General features: G+C 54.8%; 1 protein-coding gene across 1 annotated transcript; it reads right to left on the bottom strand.

Moving 5' to 3' along the window:
• Positions 1-3,681: 3,681 nt before the first annotated feature.
• On the bottom strand, positions 3,682-21,478 carry SMUG1 (single-strand-selective monofunctional uracil-DNA glycosylase 1). The gene is made up of 3 exons (XM_065419713.1): positions 21,430-21,478; positions 11,126-11,412; positions 3,682-4,209 (listed from the first exon to the last, which is right to left on the bottom strand). The coding sequence occupies exons 1-3, from the start codon at positions 21,476-21,478 to the stop codon at positions 3,682-3,684; spliced, it is 864 nt and encodes a 287-aa protein (XP_065275785.1).
• Between the last annotated feature and the right edge of the window lie 472 nt (positions 21,479-21,950).

Raw genomic sequence — 21,950 nt, 5'->3', positions numbered from 1 at the left:
TCCTTCCATGAAAGAGTTTTTCTATCCTCTACTCAGTTTTGCCCATTTCTGCCTTAAGGATTAGCCCTGCAGGGAGTTGGCTGGTTTTGGTTTTTGCCAATTTCACATTTTAGTGCGCTTCGCCTGAGTTTTTCTTTTTATTAATTTTATTTCCTCTCTAAAAAACCACCAACAAAAACAGAAGCAGCCCAGAACACAAACTCTGTGTCTCAAAAATCTTTGATGTACGGACTCCAGAAGATTAGCACGCATTTAGTCTCGCTCTCAGCCAGCCTTCAAACCCAGCTGCACAGGGCTGCATCTGGGAATGCTAAGATGATGGCCACCCTCTTGGCCAACGCATCGGGGATTGAATCGGGGACCCCCCCAAGCCAACAGCGTAAGCCACTACAGCTTGATCCCAGTCTCTACAGGGGATGAGGCTGTAACAACGCACATCCGTTGTGCATCAGCACAGAGAAGACCCTGTAACACATGCTCACCAGTGGGTTACAATGACACCCAAGACCTAGGGTTGGCAGACAGGTGCCAAACTGGATTCGGCATCCAGTAAATGATCAGCAGTTGTCTGGCGCTGGATGTCAGGCCATGACCACATTCTGGGCTGGGCTGGTGAGGTCAAAATAGGGTGCTGGACAGGTGTGACACTCTGTAGCACCCTGGCACATCCATATTCACCACTGTGATATGATTACATGATTGGTACAAAGTCTGTCTTGTGAGGTATCATTAAAGAGTCTTGAGCCACTGAACATTACGACCCTGTTGAACTGTATGTACTATCATTGTATGGGAAGTTATGAAGTATTGCTCTACGGCTGATATTGATGTGACGGGTTGGATCACAGAAAACCCCTTGGGAACTGCCAACTGATGTACTGAGACTACCTCTGAGCCCGTTTTCCCTGGCAGCTTGGGACTTCAGTGCCCTGCCTGGTTCGAGCCAGACACACTAGCCTGCTACAAACACAGACCCAGGTCTGAACAACATCCCCCAAAAGCTGCAGGCTTAACTGAAAACAGCTTACGAAGTGTTCCTGTCTCCAACACTCAGATGCTCAGCTCCCAATGGGGTCCAAACCCCAAATAAATCCGTTTTACCCTGTATAAAGCTTATACAGGGTAAATTCATAAATTGTTCGCCCTCTGTAACACTGATAGAGAGATATGCACAGCTGTTTGCCCCCACTCCCAACCCCAGGTATTAATACATACTCTGGGTTAATTAATAAGTAAAAAGTCATTTTATTAAATATAAAAAGTAGGATTTAAGTGGTTCCAAGTAATAACAAACAGAACAAAGTGAATTACCATGCAAAATAAAATAAAACACACAAGTCTAAGCCTAATACCGTAGGAAAGTGATTACAGATGAAATCTCACCCTCAGAGATGTTCCAGTAAGCTTCTTTTACAGACTAGCCTCCTTCTAGTCTGGGTCCAGAAATCACTCACACCCCTGTAGTTACTGTCCTTTGTTCCAGTTTCTTTCAGGTATCCTTTGGGGGTGGAGAGGCTCTCTCTTGAGCCAGCTGAAGACAAAATGGAGGGGTCTCCCAGGGGCTTAAATAGACTTTCTCTTATGGGTGGAGACCCCCTACTCTCTCCTATGCAGAATCCATCTGCAAGCTGGAGTTTTGGAGTCACATGGGCAAGTCACATGTCCATGCATGACTCAGAACTTTACAGGTGGCAGCCATTCATGGAATCATAGAATATTAGGTTTGGAAGGGAACTCAGGAGGTCAGCTAGTCCCACCCCCTGCTCAAAGCAGGACCAATCCCCAGACAGATTTTTACCCCCGTTCCCTAAATGGCCCCCCTCAAGGATTGAACTCACAATCCTGGGTTTAGCAGGCCAATGCTCAAACCACTGAGCTATCCCTCCCCCCATTGTTCAGATGCTACCTTGAACGTCCCCAGGTAGACTTCTTATGTGGATTGGAGTCTTCCAACGTCCATTGTCCATTAAGTGTTTCTTGATTGGGCACTTAACTTGCAAATTCCTTTCTCAAGAAGCTGACCAAATGCCTTACTAAGGCTACTTAAAATCAAACAAGTACACAGCCAATATTCATAACTTTGAATACAAAAGTGATACATGCATACAAATAGGATGAATATATTCAGTAGATCATGACCTTTGCAGAAATATGTTACATGGCATATGTAGCATAAAACATATTCCAGTTATGTCTCATATACATTCATAAGCATATTTCCATAAAGCATTATGGGGTGCACCATCACAACTGAGATACGTGGTAAGTGGGAAACGCCCACAGCCGGCCTTTCAGTGGCAACAAAGGAACAACTGACAAGACAGATTTACATCAGGACCAGCCAGACGTGCTGATGGCCCATCAAGAAAAATTCACTCTGAGACTCCTCAGAGAGGCCACATACGCAACGGGAGCTGCCTAACCCCCATGTCACAGCAAGGATCTTTCTAGTACCTGGAAGAAAGTATAAAAAAAAGGGACAGTGACATCATCACGTGTCCTCTCTCCTCCCCCACCTACGCTGAAGGCAACAAGAATGCTGAGAAGACAAAGGCTTTGAACTGAGGAGACTGGTCCCAGGCTGAGAGAGCGATCCAGCCTGTGTATTAAGAACTGTAACCTACCTGCAACATCCAGAGGGGTGAGAAAAGCTGTTTGATGTAAATCTTTCTTTGTCTGTTCAAGTTAAGAATACACTTGCAGTCTAAATTCTATTTCTTATGTAACCAACTTTGACCTCTGTGCCTAACACTGATAATCACTTAAGTTTATTAACTACAGGAAGATAGATTTTATTTTAATGTTTTATCCTTAGCAATGAGTTTGTCTAAAGTGCTTGGGGAATCTGCTCAGATTACAAAGGCTGGAGCATGTCCCCTATCCTTTGATGAAGGGACAAACTAATGAGCTTGCACGGTTCAAGAATAGGTCTTGAGGAATGCAAGATGGTATATTTCTGGGGTGCAAGGCTGGGGGCTTGGGAGATGTGCATAGTTCAGGAGTGGCTTGGAGACCATTCATGCAACTTAGCTGGGTGTGTCCCTGCATGCTGGTGCTGAATGATAACAGCCCCTGGGGGGGGTTGGCAAAACATGGTTAAGGGGGCACAGCGATCCCACAGTTCCAGGTCGTACCCAGGGATCCCGTCACAACAGGACACCAGGGGGTGAATCTGGGCTGGTGTAAATTGGTCAGCACTCCAACCTGCCTCCTGATGTCAAACACCAGCTCATCTCAGTGTGAAGGGGGCCGAGCAGCATGGGAACCAAACTGGTTTCTAACAAGCCGGGGGTGGAAGGATCTGACTTGCCCTTCCAGCCAGGACTGGTCCCAGCCACAGCAAGTGGCAGAACTGAAGACAGGCCTGAACCAAACCCCCAGCTTGTGAGGATCTGAAAGCTGCAGTCCCTGTCTCCATCAGACACCAGTTGAGAGCAGGATCCAAGGCCGCTCCTCTGCAGCTCCCTATGGGGGATGTAGATGGTGGGTAACAAGACTCCTGGTGGGGGTTTGGGGAGGTAGTGTTGGTGCAGGAAGCCCCAGCCTTCAGGATGGGGCTCCTGTTATCCGCTAGTCAGCGGCTACGGCAATGGAAATGTATGTCCTAGGTGGCCAGGAGCATCGGCCATGAATGAGACCCAGCGAGTGTCTCCAGCAGTGGGTGCCCTCCCTGCCCCAGGCTCAGCCCGTCAACAGGGGCAGGACATGCAGCTCCTCCAGCCTGGCCTTGGCAATGGCCTCCCAGCCCCTGTTGGCCTGGGGGTTGCGGGGCGAGGGGTGCATCAGGCCTTCCACCCGGACCTGGAGGCCGGCCGAGGCCAGGGCCTTGCGGGCCCGCTGCTCGGCGAAGCGGCCCACGCCGATCACCATGGCAACACTGAGCAGGCGCACGGCCTGGGCCAACCCGTCGTCGCAGACCTGCAGCAGGCGCTCGCGCTGGGCAGCCGGCAGGTCGGCCGGCGTCAGGTTCTTGCCGCTCTGGCTCATGAAGAGCAGCGGGCAGTGGTTGTGGACGAAGCAGCGGCGGAAGAAGGCCTCAGGGCCAGGGCACAGCGAGCGGAAGAGGCCCCAGAAGCGGGCACCGCTCACCTCCGTCTGGGGGCACTCCAGCCCCAGGACAGGTCTCTTGGGGTGCTCCTGGGCCGGCTTAGACACCTGCCCGCGGATCTGCAGCCACTCCCGGACGTGACGCACCTCCCCAAAGGGCACCTGTGGGGGAACAAGAGCAGGGTCAGAGAGGAGCCTGACCAGCAAGATCCTGCTTCCTCCATCAGGGGGAGCCATGGAGCCAAAGCCACAGCCATTGATAGACTAAAGCCAAGAGCCCCAGGGAAGCCAAAGGAGGTAGACACCATGGGAGGCAGTGTGGCCTAGTGGATAAAGCATCACGTTAGGAGAGTTGGGTGCTGGTCCTGGCTCTGCCATTGGCCTGCTGGATGACCTAGGGCAATACACTCTGTGCCTCGGTTTCCCCTCCCACCCTTTGTCTATTCAGAGTGCAAGCTCTTTGGGGCAGGGCTATCTCTCAGTCTTTGCAGTGGCCAGCATGCTGGGATGGTTGGGTTCCTATTCTGGATCCGGGCCTCTGGCCACTGCTGCTATACAAAAGTATAACAACCACCCTTATTTTATTCTAGTCCTGGGAATGGAGCTCAGGAGTCCTGGCTCCCATCCCCCACCCCTGCTCTAACCACTGGACCCCAGTCCCCTCAGAGCTGGGAACTGAACACAGGAGTCCTGACTCCCAGCCCCCCTTTTTCTCCCCACCCCCCTTTACCCACCTGGACAGAAAAAGCAGAGACAACCAAGCCCCCTCCCGCAACCTTCTGCCCCAGCAAACAGCCCTGTTTGAAGATCTGCATGGCTCCATCCCCAGAGCCATCCCTGCCAGGCCTGAGCGAGCAGTCAGGGCTCTTCTCTGTCCCTCCTCCCCCAGCAGCCAGGCAGAGGAAGGAAACACTCCCTGGGAGGAAGTGGCCCCATCTCTAACAGGCTGGGATTAGGATCCCGCCGTACCACAGCCACAGATAATTGATGCCACCGCAGAAGGGGCAGGGGGGAAGATGTTGCTTCACCCTTCCCCACCCTAACACAGAGACAGGCCAATGCCTGGGACTGACTGGGTGCCCCCCTTGCCAGAGAGCCCCCCAGAGCAGGACTGGGGAAGGGACACTTGGTATAATGACCCCACTCCCAATAAGGAGGTAACAGGAGTCAATCCCACTTATCTCTCCCCACTGAACCCCAATCTCCTGGTAGCCCACTGCCATCCCCCGCCTCCCCCACACACACACACCAGGGGCTCCCTACCCCAGGGCCACCCCCCAAAATAGTAATGCAGGCTGTTTGCTGACAGGCCAGATGGGGCCACTCGTGTGGGAGACAGAAAAGGAGAGAGGGAGAGTCACACACAGCTCTACCGATGCCCCTCAATCCCGACCCGCAGCCCCCTGCTACCCCAGCCCTGGTCTCTCATACACACACACACACACACACACACACACACACACACACAGCGCTCTACCAGCGCCCCTCAAGCCCAACCCGCAGCCCCCTGCTACCCCAGCCCTGGGCTCACACACACACACTGCTCTGCCAGCGCCCCTCAATCCCAACCTGCAGCCCCCTGCTACTCCAGCTCTGGGCTCTCTCACACACACACACCCCGCTCTACCAGCGCCCCTCAATCCCAACCTGCAGCCCCCTGCTACCCCAGCCCTGGGCTCTCACACACACACACCCCGCTCTGCCAGTGCCCCTCAATCCCAACCTGCAGCCCCCTGCTACTCCAGCTCTGGGCTCACACACACACACACCCCGCTCTACCAGCGCCTCTCAAGCCCAACCTGCAGCCCCCTGCTACCCCAACTCTGGGCTCCCACACACACACACACACTCACTCTGCTGGTGCCCCTCAATCCCGACCCGCAGCCTCATGCTATTCCAGCCTTGGGCTCCCTCCCAGTTCTGCCGACGCCCCTCAATCCTCACCTGTAGCCCCCTGCCTCCCTCTGTGCCAGTCCTCAAGAGCTCCTACGCTGAGACTCCCAGGCAGCTGCAAGCAAACACGTCATCTGGGGCCAGAAACAACCTGGACCCTTTGCAGATGAAAGGCTAATGATGTGGGGCGTGGAGGGGCTGTGCCGGCCCCTGGGGAGTGCCATTGGGATGCAGAGCATTCCACCACTGGGACCCCTTAGCAGCAGCCTCAGCAGAGATGCCCCCCACCGCCCTGCCCGCCCCCCGCCCCCCCCGCATCATATCCCCCACAGCAATACGCTCGCCCAAAAGGAACCCACATACTCTCTGCTGGATGGGACCTGGCAAAGCTGCCTTGGGACCGTTGGGACTGAGCACCCAGCGCCCTGCAGCGCCAGACCAACGGGGCAGGAAAGAGCCTGCAGCTGGCTGGAGAGGAGTGCTGGGAGGAGAGAGATTTGCAGGCAGAGATCAGAGGGGAAACGGGGGGAACTGTTACCATATTGGAGCCATGGAGCTTCCCCCGCCCGAATTGAGGGGTGACACGCCAGGCCGTGAGGGACGGGGGTCAGCGCGGACCCAGCTGCAGAGAAGAGAGACTGGGCTTTGTTAGCAGAGCGGCGTGAGGTGGAGGGTGTGAGAGGAGACCTGAGGCTGTGATTTCCCCATACAAGGCACTCGCTGGTCTCTGCCGGTGCAGGTCTCCGTAGAGGGTCCTGGTTATTTTCTTCTTAATGAGAATTTAGTGGCTGCCAGACAGCCAGCTCTGGGGGCTGGAGTGCACAGATCAGAGAGCAGCGGAACAAGCTACGCACATGGACTCACCATTCGTGGGCTGCAGCTTCCGTCCACCTGTGGCCGGAGGGCAACTAAAGCCCAGTCCAACCTTTGCCTCTGCTGAGATGGGCAAGGAGGCGGCCAGTCAGCGCCCACTAGCATGGTGCATTAGGTGGTGCAGCCACCTCGGCCCTCAGTTCATTTCACACTGGCCACCAGGTCAGACCTGCACCCTGGCGGTCAGAGGCTGCACTCAGCCCACAGCCATCTGGTCACCCGCAAGGGGCATGGTGGCTCTGCTCCCTGACTGAGACCCCTCCCCCATGGGATGGAGGTTATTTGGAAAAGGGGCAGAGAAGGAGCACGAAGGCTGGAAGCATCTATGTTGGGTGGGGGGAGGGAAAGGAGGAGACTGGGGCGGAGAGTACGGGATCTGAGCTCTGAGTCGGCCCCCGGGGGAGGCCCAGAGCTACCAAGTGCCAGATCTTCAAGCACGTGGCATGTCAGGAGCTGAGCTCTTTGGAGGATCTGGGTAGGAGCATCACACTGGGAGCTGCAGATCTGGTCCTGGCATGGTAGGAAAAACAAAACCTTCCTGACCCCTACAACCAGCCTGCTCCCTGGAGCATGAGAGTTGCTATCTATCTCAGGCACTTTTACAGCCCCCATCCCCACAGCCTCTGAGCACCTCACAATTTCAGATGTATTTACCCACACAGCCCCTGGTAGGGCTATTATCCGCATCTGGGCAACTGAGGCAGTGAGGCTAAGGGACTTGCCCAAGCTCACACAGGGAAGTCTGTAGCAAAAGAAGGATTTGACCCCACGGCTCCTGCATCCTAGGCTGGTGCCCTAAACACTATGCCATGCTTCCTCAGCCCCGAAGCGCACACAGACGCCTTGTTAAAAGAAGGTTGCCCCTGAGAGCCGGACAGGGAAGGCACACCGGGGAGGGGTTAGCATGGCAGGGGATCGGAAGGGAGGAAGAGGGAGTCGAGGGAAGATGCCCAGATGTGGTTTCTTGAGGCAGAAGGGGTTTGTGAAAGCTGGGAACGAGGGCTGAGAGCGACTGAGACAGCGGCGTCACGAGGGGGTGGAAGGATCCTAACCCACAGCCCCCAATACTCACCCCAATGGCTACAGATCTGCTGCCCCCACCCACAGACTCCCAACCCTGCTGGCCCCCAGAAAGGAACCATGGGCTAGGACACCATGGCGGCCGAACGAAGCCGGCTTCTGTGTTATTAGCTCCCCGCACAAAAGTTGAATTGATACAAAATACCGGGGGGTCCCACCCCTCCCCCTCACAGTCCTGGCCCTGCGCTGCCCTGATCTATAATCGTATTTCAGGAGAAGCCAATCTCACCCTCTGCAGCCCCTGGCCCCCACAAAACACACATCCCCCCCCCCCCCCCCCCGCGTCTATCGATCGCCCCTGGGTCTAATGTCAAGATAATGCCTCCCCTCACCCCTGCTCGCCAGATCTGCCAATTAGCAGCTGGACAAATACAGCTTGGTGGGAGACACACACACACTCCCCCCAATCCCCCAATATAAATTAAAGCGCATTATTGAATGATTTGTTTAGCTGATCCTTTGACCTCTGACCCCAGGACCAGGGGCTGTCAGAGGGGATCAGTGATGGAGCAGCTGTCAGGCACTGGTAGGGGAGAAGGGGCTTGGGTCTCCGTCTTGCTCTCCCGTCCCCTCACATCATCCAGCGAGCGAGACATGTGCTGCTCTCCCACTTTCTGGCCCTCTGCAAATGGATTCAACTATGGGTGAGTGGGGAGGAAGCAGTCACAGGGCAGCCTCCCCCCTCTGCCAGGCACTTGGATAAACTGGCCAGCCCTCTATTCAAATGCCCACTGAGATTCTGAGTGTGGTACAGCAGGATCAGGCCCTAGAGCTGGGACTGGGAAGGAGCTGGCTGGACAGACACCTGGGTGACAGCAGGGCTAAGGCGTTACCCATGATCCTCCTGTGATGTGGTTTTCCTGGTCAAACTCCATTATTCTTGTTATCTTAAAATCCCTCCCTGCAGCTTCGTATGGACAGAGGGTCCTTCTTCACTTCCTTTCCTAAAGTACTGCCGTTAAACAGCTGCTGCATCCCACCCCAGAGGTGGCTGCATTTAGATTGGGAGCTCTATGGACCAGAGACAGACTTGTTGTTCTGTGTTTGTACAGCACCTCGTACAATGGGGTGCTGATCCATGACTGGGGCTCCTAGGTCCGAGGTTTTCAAACTGGGGGTGCACCCCCTTAGGAGGGTGTTGAGGAACGTTTTGGGGTGCGGGGGGGGCTCAGGGAGGGAGCGATACCTCCAACCCCTGACTCACCTCAGCGGGCCACCCAGCCTATGGCTCAGTGTCAACGCCTCCACGCCCAGTGCTGGCTCTGCCCCCAGAGACCATTGCAGGCACCTTCTGCCACCCTGAAACCCCCAGGGGGGAGGGGTCACAACCAAAAATTTTAATTCAAAGGTGGGGCTCCACTCAAAAAGTTTGAAAATTGGTGTCCTAGATGCTACCACGATACTAATAAATAATAAAATAATGTTAATAATAGTAATTTCAGTGCTGGGTGAAGTGTAAACAGCTGCTGTGTCCCACCCCAGAGGCGGCTGCATTCACAAACTAAACAAACTGCAAGACTAAACCACAGTAACAAATCACAGCCAGGCAGGAAACTCAATCTATCCAGAGTACTTACATAGTACCATTACCACTGTATCTGAGCACCCCAAAACCCCCTTGTGAGGCAGGGCTATCATCCCTATGGTACAGATGGGGGAAACTGAGGCACCGAGCAGATAGGAGACTCCCCCAAAGTCTCACATGAAGGCTGCGGCTAAGCAGGAGCTTGAACCACAGTCTCCCAAGTGCGAGGGTAGGGTCCGAACCACCGGACCCTCCGTCTTCTCACTGAGCAAAAGGAGACTCTCCATTATTAGTACAGAGCCTATGACACACAGCTGAGCCGCTCTGGTTCCATCCAGGAGAGGGCAGCAATCACACACACGCGTGCGCATGCGCTAGCGCTTTGCAATATCTTCGCAAGCCCTGAACTCCGACAGCAGCTTTCCGCTTTGCTCTGAACCGTGGCTTCCGCTTCCTGGCACGGCATCAAAGCAGGCGTGGATCTACATGGCCCCCGTCCAGTCAAACGTTAGAGGCAGCGGCAGGGAACCCTGGTCCCCCCTGGGCACAGGGAACCAGGATGTTAGAGCCTGCTACGCGAGCAGCACTTGAGGGAGCTGCAGCTCTTTGGGCAGAGGAGCATTAACGGCGGGAGATCCTGCTGCAGCGCAGGCGCCTAATTACTCCCCCAATTAATGCCACTAATATTAACCAGCTGCATTGTATCAATCAACCGGCTCGCGGCTCCCAGCCGCAGCCACTGAACAGAGCACGCTCCCGGGCTGCTGCTCTGGGCTATCCCAGGGGGTACATCATCAAAATGTGTCATGGTCCAAAGGGTAGGGCACTGGACCAGGACACCTGGGTTCTATTCCCAGCTCTGCCATGTGCCCATGGGCAAGTCCCCCTCCATGCCTCAGTTTCCCCTCCTCCTCTTTATATATAATATAATAATATATGGAGATATACCTATCTCATAGAACTGGAAGGGACCCCAAAAGGTCATCGAGTCCAGCCCCCTGCCTTCACTATCAGGACCAAGTACTGATTTTGCCCCAGATCCCTAAGCGGCCCCCTCAAGGATTGAACTCACAACCCTGGGTTTAGCAGGCCAACGCTCAAACCACTGAGCTATTCCCCCCCCCCCATGCAGATCGTGAGTTCCATGGAGCAGGGATGGCCTCCTATTATGTGTACGTGCAGCACCAGGCGCACAACCAGATCTTGGGTGGGGCTTCTATGCTCTGCTATAATGCCCATACTAATGTTATTTGACTCCACGGAGCTACGGCCGATTGACACTCGCTGGGGTCTGGCCCCATTGATTTCCATGGAGCTATGGCTGATTGATACCCGCTGGAGATCAGGCCCATTGGTGCAAACGTGCAAGGTCTCACCCCCCCCCGCAATCACCACACACTGGCTGTGGTCAGTAGGTACAGGAACGTCTCGCAGGCACTTCCAATGCACTCACCATACAACTTAAGACATGTCCCAATTCTGCCCCGGCCCCCACGATTCCAGTTCAAATGTGGGGAGACTGGTCTTACCTAAAGCCTTAAAGGGCTCTAGGGCCCATAACAACCCGGGGCGAGATCCTGGGCCCACTGAAATCAACGGCCAAATGCCCAATGGGGCCGAGACGTTGCCCACAGTCGCTGCTCCAATCCCCACCTCTCCCGTTCGCCCCCCTTGCCCAGGTGCCCCCCATGGGACGGGCTGCCTTACCCCAGTCTGTGCCATCCCGAAGGGGCCAGGGTTCATGCCGAGGAAAAGCACCTCTTTGGGGGAACGGCAATATCTCCTCACGTAGTCCTCGTGGGGCTCCCAGGCATACTCCAGAGGGTTGTAGACGTAGCAGATGGGGTCGAGGAAGGAGAGCTCCCTGAGACGCACGTTCTGCTCCAGCTCGGCCTGCAGGAACCGGGTGGCCAGGACATCCCCCTGGACGAAGGCCGGACCCACAGGGGTGGCACCGAGGGGAGCATCCGGCTGCTCCATCATGCTGCCATCTCCTGCCAAACAGACACTAGCCAGTAAGAACCACCTGGCAGGAGAGGTGAGGGAGACGTGTGATGTTTGGGGGCCATTTTCAAGATCCCTTGTGAGGGAACAGATTCCCTTCCCCACCCCCTGCTTATCCACAGGGCACGTGCAGCTCCGAGCGCCTGCTGCCAGGGCGGAGAGGGGAGCTGGGTCTCCGTGGTGCCACTGCTGGGGTTGCCAACAGAGGACCAGCTGTCGTGGTGGCTCTGAGCACTCGCACAGCTTGGTCCCACTCCAAGGCAGCGCGTGACCGAGCAAACTCGCCTGACTGAGGCCGCCGTGGATGGGTCATCCCCGCTGACCCAGGCCGAAGGGAGCTGGCGCCCTCGGAGTCAATGACTCCAGCCCAAGCCACCGAGTCCTCCTGGCTGGGAACCCGGTTCAAACCTACAGCCTCAAGGTGAAAGGCAGCACCGTTCCCTTGAGCCAGCCGGGCCCTGACCTGGGCTCTAGACGTGGAAGGCTCCATACCCTGTACCCAGCACCCTCGAGCATCTGATGCCAATGACCTGGATTGGAACTGGGGCCCCCTTAGAGGTGAAAGGCCCCATATCCCATTCCCTGATCTCTCCTAAACCAACCAGTCCCTTGACCCTGAGGCAGATAGGAGCCAGTATTCCTAACAGGAAAGGCCCCATATCCCATTACCCACCCCCTTGAGCTAGCCAATCCCCCCACCCTGCATCTGGATCACAGCCAGCCCCCCCCTCCCCCCGAGGAAAAAAGCCCCATATTCCATCTCCCCTAAGCCATCCCCCACCACCAGCCGCCTGGGGCCAGATTGGAACTAGTGCCCCCTAGAGGAACTGGGGTAATGGAATATGGAGCCTATCTCCTCTGAACCAGCCAGTCCCCCCACTCTGGGGCCAGATTGGAGCCAGCGCCCCACTAGAGGAGAAAGGCCTCATATCCCAATCCCACATCCCCAGACAGCCTATTTTGTACCAGAATTCTTCCTGTGCTGTAACTCAGATGAGTGATTTCGTCGTAGCCCTGGTTACAAGTGAACCAAGAAAGACCTCCACATAGATCCCTCCACGGGGAATGTGCTTTTTATAGCCTTTTTTATGACTGTAATTAGTAAAGCATTCGCTCAGATACAAACCATTACTGTAAATAATCTATAAACGCTTTGTGCTGTGATTAAACACACACACACATACAACCTACAAAACCCAGATTCGCACTTCCGCACGTGAGGGAGGAGAAAATTAACCTTCCAAGAGCCCAACCGTAAGGCGCTTGCAACGAGCATTATCATTCAATTACGGTAGCACACAACCAAGATCAGGACCCCATTATTATTATTATTAATTATGTGTATTACAGCAGCGCCTGAGAGCCCCAGTTACGGGCCAGGACCCCTGTGCTCTAGGCACTGTACAATATTTATTAGGTGTATTACGGTAGCATCTCGGAACCCCAGTTATGAGCCAGGACACCATTATGTTAGGTACTATGCAATATATTTAGGTGCATTATGGTAGCATCTAGGCCAGGACCACACTGTGCTAGGCGCGGTACATTATTTATTAGGTGTATTACAGTAGCACCTAGGAGCCCGTCATGGACGAATGTGCTAGGAGCTGTCCGAACGGAGAACAAAAAGTCCCCAACCAGAGAGCTTTCAGTTTAAATAGACAAGGGACAGCAGGAGAAACTGAGGCACAGACAGGGGAAGTGAATTGCCTACAATCACCCAGCAGGCCAAGCTTAGGGTTGCCAACTTTCTGACTACAGAAAACCAAACACCCTTGCCCTGCCCCTTCTCTGAGGCCCCGCCCCTTCTCTGAGGCCCTTTCCCCACCCTCCATCGCTCGCTCTCCCCCACCCTTGCTCATTCACTCACTTTCACCAGGCTGTGTGCGACGTGTTCCTCTAGCTCAGTGGTTCTCAAACTGGGGGTCAGGACCCCTCAGGGGGTTGCGAGGTTATTTCGGGGGGGGGGGTGGAGTCGCAAGCTGTCAGCCTCCAACCCAAACCTTGCTTTGCATCCAGCATTTATAATGGTGTTAAATATATTAAAAAGTGTTTTTAATTTATAGGGGAGGTCGCACTCAGTGGCTTGCTATGTGAAAGGGGTCACCAGTACGAAAGTTTGAGAACTACTGCTCTAGCTCCTAGACACAGAGGTGGCCACGGGGCCCCATGCGCGGCCCCTGTCCGCAGGCACCTATCCTGCAGCTCCCACTGGCCGTGGTTCCCAGCCTAGGAGCTGGAGGGACATGCCGGCCACTTCTGGGAGCCGCACAGAGCCGGCCGCTGCAGCCAACCAGACTTTTAGCGGCCCGGCCAGCTGTGCTGACTGGAGCCACCAGGGTCCCTTTTCGAAAACCGGATGCCTGGCAACCCTGGAGCACGCAGGTCTGCTGACCCCTACTCCACTGCCCCAGTCACTAGGCCAGCGTTTCTCAACCTTTGCAGTGCGGCAACCTCGTAGTTGAATCAAAACTGGGCACGTTTACTTTCAGAGTAAAAAATGGATCAATGCAAACAATGCTAGGCCTGTATAACTGATGCTTTGTGTGCGTTTCGAGCCAGGGACAGACAACACTTGATCTTGAACGGTCAGGAAATGGGGGAAGGAGATTTTCTTTGCTTAGATTGTAACAACATTTTCAACCCCTGTGATTGCCTTTTGTCACCCCACCTCCACCCCCACGCCTGGGGATGGGACCCACCACTACAAAACCACCACCCTTTACTACACCACCTCTCTGCATCCTACCTTGCTGCCCAGCGCCGGGAAGCATGGGGTATCAGCACAGCGGCTGGAAAAATGGCATATCAGACCTCTCAGATCACAAGAACAAATGGGGATAAACTGGTGACCGAGGCTGGAAATGAGAAGGCTTTGTTTCCAGATTCAGAGATTGTAAGGCCAGAAGGGACCACTGTGACCATTTGACATCCTGTCTAGTACAGGCCAGAGAACTAACCATCAAAGGAGGGCAGTTCAGGAACAGTCTCCTTAGGACAGTGGGGGGGCAAAGGACCTAACTAGTGTGAAGAAGGAGCTTGCTAAATTTCTGAATGGGCGTATCTGATGGGGTTGCTGAGACAGCAGGGACTGGATGCGGTGTCCCAGGAGATCCCATCTGGTCCTCCATCCTACCTGAAGCAGGGCCAACAGGTGATGCTTCCGAAGAGACTGACGCAACACCCCCACAACAGCAGGTTGTTTTCTACCCCCTTCCACTTGAGGATTTCTAAGCACTCTGCAAACAAGAGTTAGTCAGGGTTTACGCTCTGATTCAGGAATCTTTTTCATAGATTCCAAGGCCAGAAGGGCCACTGTGATCCTCTAGTCTGACCCCTGCGTAACAGAGGCCACTGAACTTCCCCACAGTCATTCCTGTTAGAACTAGAGCAGATCTTTTAGAACGTCCGACCTTGATTTAGAAATTGACAAGGGATGGAGAACCCACCCCGCTCCTTGGTACATCATTTTGATGGTTAATTACCCTCACTGGTAAAAACGTGCACCTTAGTTCCAGTCTGAATGCATCCAGTTTCAACTTCAACCGTTGGATCTTGTTAGACCTTGGCCTGCTAGACTGGGATCCCCTATAGACTGGGGACAATCTAGAACAAAGCCAAATTCAGCTGACTAGGGCTTAGACCGCTCCAGTCTTGGGGCAGGCAGGTGAAGGCACTAGGACTGATGCAGCTGACTCCCAAGCAGGCGTGAGCTCTCCCAGAGCAAACTGCACTGTAGCCTATGTGCACTGGTGCAGCTATGCCGGTTGCCGGAGTGGGAGCCAAACCCCAGCCTAGACAGCACCTAGTACATGTTCCTCACCAGCATCTGGCCACGCACCGGGCACGTGGCAAGATAGCCAGGAAGGCCAAAAGCATCCCTGATTTTAGCCCCAGATGATGGTCTGTTCCATAGAGCAGGGTGTTTGCGAATGGGACATTCGCGACTCTCCTGTTCAAAACGTTTGCGTTGTCCACTGGGAGGAGAAACAATTCTCTGGAAAAGGGAGACGTGTGTGATCCAGAAGTGCCAGCAGAACTCCTGGGTTCTATCCCTGGCTCTGTGACGGCAGTGGTGTCTAGTGGTTAAAGCAAGGGGGCTGAGTGTCCGGGCTTCTAGATTCTATGCCCAGCTCACAGAGGGGAGGTGGTGTCTAGCAGTAAGAGCAGGAGACTGGGCACTATTCTGACCCCATCACTGATTCTCTGTGTGATTGTGGGTAAGTCACTTCCTCAATCTGCGCCTCAGTTTCCCCACCAGTAAAATGGGGATAACGACCATGGACCTTCCTTTGAAACACACTTTCAGGTCAAGGGATGAAAACGTGCTGTCCTACAAGCGCACAGAATCTGTTGCTATTATTAATAAGTGATTGAGCGCCAATATGGTGCAGTGGCTGCACTGGCCTGGGTCTTAGGACAGCTGGGTTCTGTTCCCGGCTCTGCTACTGACCTGCTGTGTGACTGTGGTAAAGTCCCCTCCTTGAGCTGTGCCTCAGTTTCTCCTCACTCCTCCGGTCTATTTAGACTGTGAGGTCTTTGGGGCAGGAACTGTCTCGCTCTGTGTCTGTCCAGCACCCAGCACCGCAGGGCCCTGATTTCAGCCTGTGTAATATCAATTATCATGAGTTCAAAAAACAGAGCAAAGAATTGCTTCTGCCCTTATGGGGGTATCCTGCCACCCGACCTCCTCCTAATCCGGGGAACCTCAAACCCTCAATGCAGAGGGGAAGGGGTTGTCCCATCCAGGGCCACCTGGGGGGGGGGGGCAAGTGGGGCAATTTGCCCCAGACCCGGGCCCCGCAGGGGCCCCGCGAGCCCTGGCCCGGCGGCGGTCCGGGTCTTCAGCGGGATTTCGGCGGCAGGGGGCCCTTCAGTGCTGCCGAAGACGCAGAGCGACTCTGAAGGGCCCCCGCCGCCGAAATGCCACCGAAGACCCGAACCGCCGCCAGGTGAATACAAGCGCCGCAGCTCCCCCGCTTTGCCCCAGGCCCCCTGAATCGTCTGGGTGGCCCTGGTCCCATCATCAAACGCTCTGCTTGCACTGAAATGTAATCCCCTTGCCAACTGCGCAGGGTATAAAGCCATCTGCCCCAGATGGAAACCGCCTAGGAACTCCATGCTCCCAGATGATGCATTAGCAACATCCCACCTGCTGGAAAAGGGGGATGCCTTCAATTAACACAGGAAGGGGACGGGACACAAGGTTAGCTGAACAGGTTCCCCACAGAGCATCAGTCACAAACCATTTCACCAGCAGGGGACGGGGATGGTCTAGATTCCAGGTAGCAGTACGGAGGGGCTTTGGAGACTCTTCTCTCGAGACAGCCATTCCCAGCTTCCTCCAAAGACTAGATTTTCCTTAATCCCTCCCAGTTCCCTGCAAGCCCCTGTCCCACAATAGTCCAGGTGGGCTGGCTTTGTTACCATTGGTCAGCTAAGTCACGTGGTTTGGGTACGGGACATTATTTCTGCTGTCCAGCGGTGGAGGAAGCTCCCACCCATTTGGGTCATAGATTTGAAGGCCAGAAGGGACCATTATTGATGGGGTGTCAGGAAGGAATTCCCACTCCCACCCCCAGCTCAGATTGGTTGGGACCTTGGGGGGTTCCGCCTTGCTTTGCGGCATGGGGCGTGGTTCGCCTGTTGGAATCATCTGGGCATATCCCACCTAATCAGCTCCCTACCACTGCAGGGGTCTCTGGCATCAGTGGCATTTCGGTCTCCCCTGTTCTCTGCCTGTGGCGCACAAGGGTCTGTCTACATGGCGACTTACTGCACGGCAAGCCAGGGTGTGACTCTCCAGCGCCCCAGCTTGCCGCACAGGAACGTCCCGTATGGACACTGCCACAGGGCAGCGAAAGTCGCAGCTTGGTCAAGCGCCCCGCGCTTTCATGGCCATGCATCTCCTGAGGACAAAAATGGTTTTGACTACCTAATGCCATTGGGCTCAATACAGAGATAACTGGTGAAATTGAATGGCCTGTGACATAGAGGCTCTAATGAACCCTTCTGGCCCAAAACTCTACCCTCCTCTGTAGCACCGGCCAATCTCACCCACTGAGTCCTGCATGCAGGATGAGCACATGAGAGTCTCGCTATTTCCTTCTGTGGGATCCCCCGTCCATCTGCACCTGGTGTCTCTTGCCTACTACTCAGATGGGCAGCTCCTTGGAGCAGAGAACATCTTATTGTTCTGTTTGCACAGCCTAGTGTGGGGGGTCCTGGCCCATGACTGGGGCTCCTAGATGCTATGGCAATAAATCAATCAGAAGAGTAGCCATACTGCAGAAAGCTCAGGTCACCTCTCCTAAATCGGTGGTTTCCAGGAGCTGGCTCACACCCGAGCTACATCATGGTGGAAGATCCATTAACTGGATCTTTACCTGACTCCCAGCCCACCCGACCACCCACTAGACCTCACTCCCCTGCCACAGCCAGGGATAGAACCCAGGAATCCTGACTCCCAGTCCCTTGCTTTCAGCACTAGACTGCAGGCTCACTTCTCCAGCTGAGTGAATTTAGGGGCCCGATGGACACAGCGGGAGACTGAACTTGTCCAGATAATCACAAACCAGGTACAGCTGGGCCAGTCCCCCTTTCCCATCCTCAAATTGCAGCTGAGCAAATAGGTTGCAGTGAATAACTCCGCCTCATTCCCTACAGCTGCCAGCCAATCAACGCTTCCTCCAAATAACTGGATTTTCCTTAGTGCTGCCTGGTTCCCTGCAAGCCCATCGCTCAATATTCTAGCTGGACTGGTTTGACTACGACCGATCAGCCAAATCACATGGTGTGGTTTGGCTTCCCCGACTGGTTGAGCTGGCAAAGCACTCCTGGTTTGGATGCTCATGTTACAGAGTGCAAAATTGGGTGTCAGCAAATAACCCCTGGAATCTGCTTCCCCCAGACACCCAGGCCAAAGCAACAAGTGCAGGATCCCATCCCACAGCCCAGCCAAGGCCACTCTGCTGTGACTGCCCAACTGGGAACAAGTTTCATGGTGGGTTTTATGCCTTGTACCTCTGTCGAGTGAAACTGGGCTGAGGCAGCATGGCCAAAGCAGGGCACTGCCCTGGGATCCAGGACACCTGGGTTCTATTCCCAGCTGTGCCCCCAACTTAGGTCCAGTCCCTTCCTCTCTCTGTGCCCATAGGCTAGGAGCTCTTTGGGGCAGTGACATCTCACCATGGATCCGTGCAGCCTCCAGCACAATGGGGAAGACAGTTGGGTGGTCTACATGCTACTGTAATACAAATAACGTTGAGACCTACCAAACTCACCGTCATTCAGTGCTAACAGCTCTTCGTCTCAACAGGACTGATCTGAACTGTTGACCTAGCTGCCAAAGGCCCCAACCCCAGAGGCAGCTGGCCTCTGCCCTGCTTAGTCTTTGCAAAACTAGTTTGTCCAAGGCCTAAGGGCTGTTGACATCGGCTGCAATGCAGCTCCTCTGACCTGGCCTAGGTTGCAAAACAGGCCCAGAGGGGTGGCTACCAGCAGATCAGATTACTTGATGGGCCAGCCTTAACCATCTGACAGGGGCACCACTCAAACCAACAGAGTGCACTGGGAATGGGTCCCTGAACCTTTCATCTCCAGGTCACCAGTTCAAACCCAGGCAGGGCCCACAGTGACACAACCATGGGAGTGCTGCTCAGTGGGGAGTGACATGGCAGGTGCTGGTTCAGTTCCTTGGGGGACAGGAAGCCACATCGCAAAACCCATCGGCACAAGGAGCACTAACGGGCTCCTTCCTTGGGTCCTTGACCCCCTGCTAATGGGCTATGGAGATGAAGCTCCCCTCTGTCAGGGGGCTGGGGAGCAGAGATGAAAAGATGATTTCCTAGGCACAGGGGCAAGCAGGGAGGAGTCCTTGACATTGTCCTACAGCCCCCTCTGTAGGTGGAATGGGATGCTCTGCTCACCACGCCAGGTCTTCACCAATAAAATGGGGGCAGGGAAGGGGCCGGGGAGCATGCACAGAGCCCCCAGGGCCTACATTCTCTGTGTCCCCATCCTGGAGCAAGGCCGACACCAAAGCTCAGAACGTTTGAGGGCCTGTCATGGGGACCCCTGTAATGGCAGCTGGATCGGCAGGCCTAAGTCTGAGAGGGAACCTGGTTTGGGATGTGTCTGCACTCTCGCTGCTGGGATGGAGAGGAGTGGGAGCTGCCTGGATGTGCAGCAGGCCTCCCCTGGATCCCTTTCCAGTCCTGGGTTCAAATCCACCCTTAATTCTCTGATAGTCCCTCCGGCAACACACTAGAGATTCTAATTCAATACCCAGCCCCAACCTCTTACTCCCTGTCCCAAGCGCTGCAGGGGGAGCACCCCTAGTTGCTCTACAGTGCCAGCTCTGGCCAATCTAGACACTGCACTGATGAATCCCAGCCAGCCACATTTGGATAGAGCTCACTGGTGTGATACAAATGGAGCAGAGATGGAAAGATCTTGTAAAGGCCATCTGTAGCAGAGCTAAAATTGGGGAAACATTTGGGACTCATGAACACTTTCATCCATGCAAATCATGTCCCATCACAGAGAACCAAATGCGGCACTTTCTATCTGTGAAAATACTCACCCGTCAAACTCTTTAACTATTGGCCCAGCTCTGGTGCAGTCTGATGTTTCCCTTTCACAGATGGCCAACGTTTCAAACAGAGGCCCTTGATTTCAGGTGCCCAATTTTACACCATGAGGGGCTAAGCAGCCAACAGCTCAGCTGAAATCCACAGGAGCTGTGGGCTCCCCACTCTTCTCAAAAAGCAGGCCCAAGGTGTCACAATATGGGCACCCAAAATCAGCGGCCAATTTCAAGAACATTGGCCTAACCATCTTGCCGAAGGTCACACAGCCAGCCAGAGGCACAACCAGTGAAAGCCAGGTTGTCTGGCGCTGAATCCCCCACTCAAACCCCTGCACAATCTTGACTTTTCGCTGCCTGGAAATAGCCCAGGGCCTTGTCAACTTAGCAATGTGTCCACAGGGACAATCTGAGAGATGGTACCACTGGCTGGGCCCCACTGAATTGGGCTTGAGCAGAGTAGGGGGGCTAATAGGGCAGTTCTCAAATTTTTCCATGCTGGGGATCTCTCCCCAAGACTCTTGGAGAGGCTTCCTGGTTCTGATCCCGCGCTGTGCGTGCAGCGATCGAGACTTGGTTACGTATATAAAACTACTAGGGCAGGGCCAAGCAGTCAAAAGGAAGAGAAACTCATCTTGAGGGAGCAGTGTGGCTGTCGGGGCTCATGAAACCCCCATTCCTTTGTGTCTGAGGTGTGTCTGCCCTCTCCACAGGGGCAGGGCTCAAGGCTGAATTTGCCCCCTACTATCTGCAACTTGAATCTCTTCGGGTCACTTTGCGCGTTGGTCTCTTGCCCATTTGCTGCCCCCAGATTTCTATGCTGGTGATCGAGCCAAGCATGGCTGGGTTCACGCCACGACAAACAGAATGATGCAGACAGGGATGACTTGCGGGAGAGGGGCAGGGTGAGTCAAACCAGGGCGCCTGGACCAAGCTGCAAACTAACCCAGGGCATCACACTGGGGGACGGGCAGCTCCCAGGGTGCCAGAGAGGGTGCTTCACCCCGCACTGAAGGGGGGAAGAGAACAAACTCCCTCCCTTCTCCATTCCCCCACCCAGCTCCCGCCTCCCTCCCCAGCTCTCCCCTCCACTTCCTCCTTCTTTGCTCCCCCTCCCAGCACCCCCTTCTTCATTCCCCCTCCACTTCCTCCTCCTTCTCTTCCCCACCTTCACTCCTCCTCTCCCCTCCGCCCTCCGCTTCCTCCTTCTTCTCTCCCCCTCCTAGCACCCCTCCTATCTTCACTCCCCCCACCCCCCGTGGGAGAGGGGGAGGAGGCAGACAAAGGGAGGGCTGCATTCTCTTTCCCCCACCTCCCTTTCTCCACTCCCCCCCCTTGGGGCAGCATCCAGCTCTTCCCTCCTGCCTCACCCTACGGGCCCCGGGTCCCAGCGCCGCCACCCCACTCGCCCGCCCCTTACCTGCCTCCTCCAAGCTCAGGGTTCTCCCCCCGGGCGGCCAGCTTCCCATGGGCCCTCGCAATAGCCGCTGGGAGCTGTAGTCCTTCCGCCTTCCACGCCCCTTTGGCACTCAGCTGCAGCCCTTCCACCCTCGCACTACGGCTCCCAGCAGGCTCATGAGAGCCACGGGGGATGCTGGGAGATGTAGTTCCGAGGGGCAGAAGCATGTGGATGCCTTGTTCACTGCTACAGCAGCATCAATTGACGTGTGTGTTTGTGTGTGTTAAAAGGACACAAGTGGGGAGTGTTATAAGGACAAACAGGTGGATGGGTATGTTATAAGGACACAGGTGTTGTGTGTGTGTTGTAGGGACACGGGTGTGGATGTTATAGGGATACACAGGCGTATGTGTTTTATAAGGACACAGGGTTGTGTGTGTGTAATAAGGACATGGGGGTTATATGCACATACAGGTGTGTGTGTGTGTGTTTGTTTTAAGGACACAGAATTGTGTGTGTGTGTGTGTGTGTGTTATAGGGAC

The sequence above is a fragment of the Emys orbicularis genome, chromosome 19, assembly GCF_028017835.1.
Source record: "Emys orbicularis isolate rEmyOrb1 chromosome 19, rEmyOrb1.hap1, whole genome shotgun sequence".
NCBI lineage: Eukaryota > Metazoa > Chordata > Testudines > Emydidae > Emys > Emys orbicularis.
Note: the sequence above shows the minus strand (reverse complement) of the source record. Positions and strands in the feature narration are given on the sequence as shown.

Coding starts and splice junctions, on each gene's coding strand:
- SMUG1 (XM_065419713.1), bottom strand. CDS start 21,478: ATGGGAAGCTGGCCGCCCGGGGGGAGAACCCTGAGCTTGGAGGAGGCA. Junction 11,413..21,429: donor CCTGAGCTTGGAGGAGGCAG/GTAAGGGGCGGG, acceptor TCTGTTTGGCAG/GAGATGGCAGCATGATGGAG. Junction 4,210..11,125: donor TCGGGATGGCACAGACTGGG/GTAAGGCAGCCC, acceptor GTTCCCCCACAG/GTGCCCTTTGGGGAGGTGCG.